This window comes from Nelumbo nucifera, chromosome 2 (genome assembly GCF_055504915.1).
Source record: "Nelumbo nucifera cultivar China Antique chromosome 2, China Antique-T2T, whole genome shotgun sequence".
NCBI classification, from domain to species: Eukaryota; Viridiplantae; Streptophyta; class Magnoliopsida; order Proteales; family Nelumbonaceae; genus Nelumbo; species Nelumbo nucifera.
Window position 1 is genome coordinate 95024988 of NC_142650.1, and position 4765 is coordinate 95029752.

The window sequence follows — 4765 nt, forward strand, 5'->3', positions numbered from 1 at the left end:
ATAGTGATTACAAAATTATGATGGGGCTAATTAGCTCCGAATAATAATAATAAAAAAAAAAAACTTGGGCTGGCCGTATAGGTCTTTGTGCACGTTGTTGTAACAGAGTAATTTCAGGGCATGCAGGTCAGACTGTGAAATCCAGTCCTCAATCAACGGGTTTTGTTTATTCAGTTCCAAGAGTTAAAAATTGGTATGTGTAGGTGAGAGAGTTTTGGATAAGAAATCAATTGAGCGAATTGTTCTTTCATGATCAAGTAATTTAATTACTAGTGTCATTGTTATACTTATTGGACTCTTTCCTAATTAGTTAGAGGGTCTAACCGCCGGCGGGAGGCGGCCGGGAGCTGTCTTATGGTTGGTGCAAAGCAAAAGTACACGTGGTACAGATGTGGATGGGTTCGTTCGGATCTGGTCTCCTAATTGGGAAAGTCGTGTAAGCATGGAGTAATGAAAACCAAACCCATTTGAATGGTCTCTAATCTCTACATGCTTGCATGGATTTGTCTATATATATAATCTTTCCTCTTCGATATCTACATATATCGGTCACCTCATCATAGACTCTCGGTCTCTCCACCCTCACATAATACAGAATACACCCAACGTAACAGACAACAAGCTATACCTTTTTGCAAGCAAAAGATCGATGGCTTCCTCTAATGCTGCTACTGATCAACCCGTGGTTGAGGGTGACAAGTACAGATCACATATGTATGGAGAAGGAGAGAAGAATACCAAATGGAGGCTTGGTGCTCCTCCCAACTACGATGCTGTGAACAAGCTCTTCGAAGAAGGCCGAACTCAGGTTTCAATTCTCTCTTCTCTCTCTCTCTCTCTAACATATCACTCACAGCTCTAAGGTTCTATTAGCAATGAAATAGCTAGCTTTGACTACTACTACTCTGATCAGTATTTAATATTATATTCTTCTGATCATTTTGTAGGAATGGCCAAAAGGGTCACTGGAGGAAAGAGTCCAAAATCTTGTGAAGACATGGGAAATGGAGATCGTGCATAAGGTCGATCCGGCTGATTATAAAACTATAAACACTACAAACTTTACAATCAGCATAAATGGTACAATCTAAGTACTGCATACTGATATCTCTTCTTTCTCCCTTCATATAATTAGTTAACTATATATTTCTATCTGCAAACTAAACTTCTCATTGAAACAACCGGTGGGTGAAATGTAGGAGGTAAACCAGTGCCACTTGAAGAGGTTGGGAGAATTGGAAGTTACAATTTATTCCTACAAACACCCTTGCCACCGAACTTACGTGTTTATGATCCATCCCTTGAAACAAGTCAATCGGCGTCTCAGGCTTTCCTCACCACATTCTCTCGTGGGTTCGCTGTGGAAATTCTTCAAGTATATTCAGGTCCTCCGGTGATTGCCTACAAGTTCAGGCACTGGTCTTTCATGGAGGGTCCTTTCAAAGGCCATGCTCCCACTGGGGAATTGGTGGAGTTCCATGGAATTGGCATCTTTCATGTACGTCTCTTTCTCTCTCTCTCTCTATTCACCTACCTTATTCAATTCCTTCTTAGTTTTCTGCACCATTTTCATCTTATTAGTAGCTAGTATGTAATTTCTTTATGAGATTAATTAGGAATGGAATTGCTTACTCATTTTGTTGTGTGGGGTTCCATCGATCTTATTCTTCAGATGGATGAATTGATGCGCGTTAAGAGGGTAGAATTCTTTTATGATGGAAACGAATTGCTGGCAAGTCTTATCAAAGGGCCTTCTACAGATGGATCAGAGGCCTCAACCAAAGCATCTGGGGGTTGCCCATTCTTCAACAAAGTTACTCAAGCTTAACTGCCGTTTTGAAGCATGCATATATGTTCTCTTATATATCTTAATTAATAAAATGCCATGACTCTATGTGAGAAACTGCATGTAATGTGTAGGTGGAATAAATGGCATTTCTGCATCGTTTGTTCTTTTCATCATTTATGTTGAAGTGAAAGTTGGAATAATGAGAAGTAATGTTGTAATAAATGAAACTTATTTGCTTACATTGTCAAATAATTAGGGGGGAGCATTATGGACTTTTCCTTAACTAAAACGCCCACACTTTTGAATTTTGTCCTTTTCTAAGCATCAAGCAAAAATGTAATTTGAATTACTACTTTTCACTTGATTCAAGTCTTTCTCACTAAGTTCTTTACATATATGAACATCAACAACACCGGTTAAAAGCATTTGTGTATCCACAGTTCGGTTTCCTCTTCAATTTGGGGACATTTTTTCAAGAGTTTGGTGGTTTACTGGTCTATGCCTAAGTTTGTGAAGGAGCTGCTATTGGGTTGGAGATTGGAGGGTTTTAGCAAGAAAGGTAATCTTGTTTGGAATACCATTCTGCATGTTGTTCTTTAGTCCATTTGGAATGAAAGAAACAACAGAATCTTCTATTAGAGCTGTTCATAATAAGACCCAAACAGACCAAACCGACCAACCCGAGTTGGTTGGTTTTTCTTCAGCACCGGTTGGTTCGATTTCCGTTTTCAAGTGTGAAAACCGAAACCGAACCAACCCAAACTGACTTAGATATATATTATATATATAATATATTTCAGATATTATTAATATATATATATATTTCAGCTTTATTTCAAAAATATACAAATTATATATAAAATTTCTGATATATAAAATATCATTTTTAATCCATCCAATCATTTTTAATTTTCAGGCGTCCAACATTTGCCTTCTTAGACTTGAATCTTTTACCGTTCACACCGAGAGAATCATTCACAAAACCGACCAAAACCGACCCAACCCGATTCAAACCGACCAGGTCGGTTTTACTTAGTACTGGGTCGGTTTCGGTTTCATTTCTAGATAAACCGACCAGGTCGGGTTGGTTGGAAAAACGCCAATAAACTCACTCAACCCGACCCGTGAACAGCCCTATCTTCTATAATCAATCTAAAAGCCTAGAAGAGGTGGTGCAGAAAGTAGTGGCGAAGATTTGTTCCTAGGTGTCGGTGAATGAAGAGTTTAAAAATCTAAAAGCCCAGAATTGACCCTAAAATAATAACTCACAAGCTTAATGTCGACCCTCTAGTTAGACCACTAAGACAAAGAAAACGCAACCTTGCCCCGGAACGATGGAGGGAAGTCGATGAAGGGGTCGGGAAGCTCCTCGCAACAGACTTCATTAAGAAAGTCCATTACTCGAGCTGGGTTGCCAACCCTGTGCTGGTGAAGAAGGCCAACGGAAAGTGGCGCATGTGCGTCGACTACACCGACCTGAACAGAGCCTTACCAAAAGACTGCTTCCCTCTGCCTAAGATTGACCGCCTAGTAGGCACGACCTCGAGGCATGAGTTGCTGAGTTATCTAGACGCCTATTCCAATTACAATCAGATTAGGATGGATCCTACTAACCAGGATAAGACTGCATTTGAAACTGAGGTCGGGCTATACTGTTATAAGGTTATGCCCTTCGAATTGAAAAACGTTGGGGCAACATTCCAGCGCCTTGTAAACAAAGTTTTTAAACCATTAATTGGCAATAAAATTGAGTGTTATGTTGATGACATGGTCGTTACCGTCTCCCCGACACCCTTGTCTTCAGTATTCCCTTGGGTCAGTACCCTTGGGATCACAATCATTATGATGTCGTGGTTTTTAAGGAGCAGCTCGCGGTCGGGCTGTGGTTCTCGCTTCACCCCTTCATCATAGAGATTATTATGTTCTTTAACATCACCATCAATCAGCTTTACCCAAACTCCATCCGTACTATTATTGGTATGATCTCACTCTTCCACGAGTATACCGACCTCTCTCTAGATACCTTTAGCTCGATTTGTTCCATTAAGAAAAAATCCTCTTGTCTGCGCAGTGACACCCGGAAAAGTTACTAATTTTCACCTCGCATCGGGTAAAAGGTTCTATTCGGTAATCCGGACAAGGTATCGATTTGGAAGAGAAGATACTTCTTTGTTCGGAACCCCGAAGGATGGCCATTCCCGACTCACTGGCAAGTGAACATTAAAGACCCCGAGGTGATGCTGGATGTAGAGACTAGGGCAATCATCCATTTTGGGAGGGACCTTGGCCTAGAGATGAGAGACTTCCCGGCCGAGGAGAAGCTTGTGCGAGTTGGGCTGAATCCTCCTAGTAGACCTCTACTTCGGCACGCACATTACTTCTCTCTTTTTCTCTTATTTGCACTTACCTCATCTCATAGCTGACAAGAATTCTTTTTCCTTTGAAGGAGCTATGACGGGTGTCGATGCCACTAACCTCCTGAAGAGTATTCAAAAAGTCGACGAGCGGATCTATCCAGTTCGGTTCCGCTACAAACATAGGAGCCACCTCTTCTGCCCCCGCGAAAATGCTAGGGCGAGGCAGGTCTTCGACGTATATTGTCCGCTTCGCGTTCTCCCTGGTATTGGCCAATCAAGACAGTGCATCGGCCTCAGCGTTCTCAGACCTCAGTATCTGCTTAAATGAAACTTATTTGCTTACATTGTCAAATAATTAGGGGGGAGCATTAAGGACTTTTCCTTAACTAAAACGCCCACACTTTTGAATTTTGTCCTTTTCTAAGCATCAAGCAAAAATGTAATTTGAATTACTACTTTTCACTTGATTCAAGTCTTTCTCACTAAGTTCTTTACATATATGAACATCAACAACACCAGTTAAAAGCATTTGTGTATCCACAGTTCAGTTTCCTCTTCAATTTGGGGACATTTTTTCAAGAGTTTGGTGGTTTACTGGTCTATGCCTAAGTTTGTGAAG

At 40.8% G+C, this 4765-nt stretch overlaps 1 protein-coding gene across 1 annotated transcript; it reads left to right on the plus strand.

Annotated features, from left to right (window-relative positions):
• Positions 1-530: 530 nt before the first annotated feature.
• On the plus strand, positions 531-2038 carry LOC148802557 (pathogen-related protein-like). Its single transcript, XM_088898704.1, has 4 exons — positions 531-808; positions 948-1080; positions 1200-1498; positions 1673-2038. Exons 1-4 carry the CDS (start codon positions 650-652, stop codon positions 1826-1828), a joined length of 747 nt encoding a protein of 248 aa, XP_088754830.1. The 5' UTR covers positions 531-649; the 3' UTR covers positions 1829-2038.
• Positions 2039-4765: the final 2727 nt, after the last annotated feature.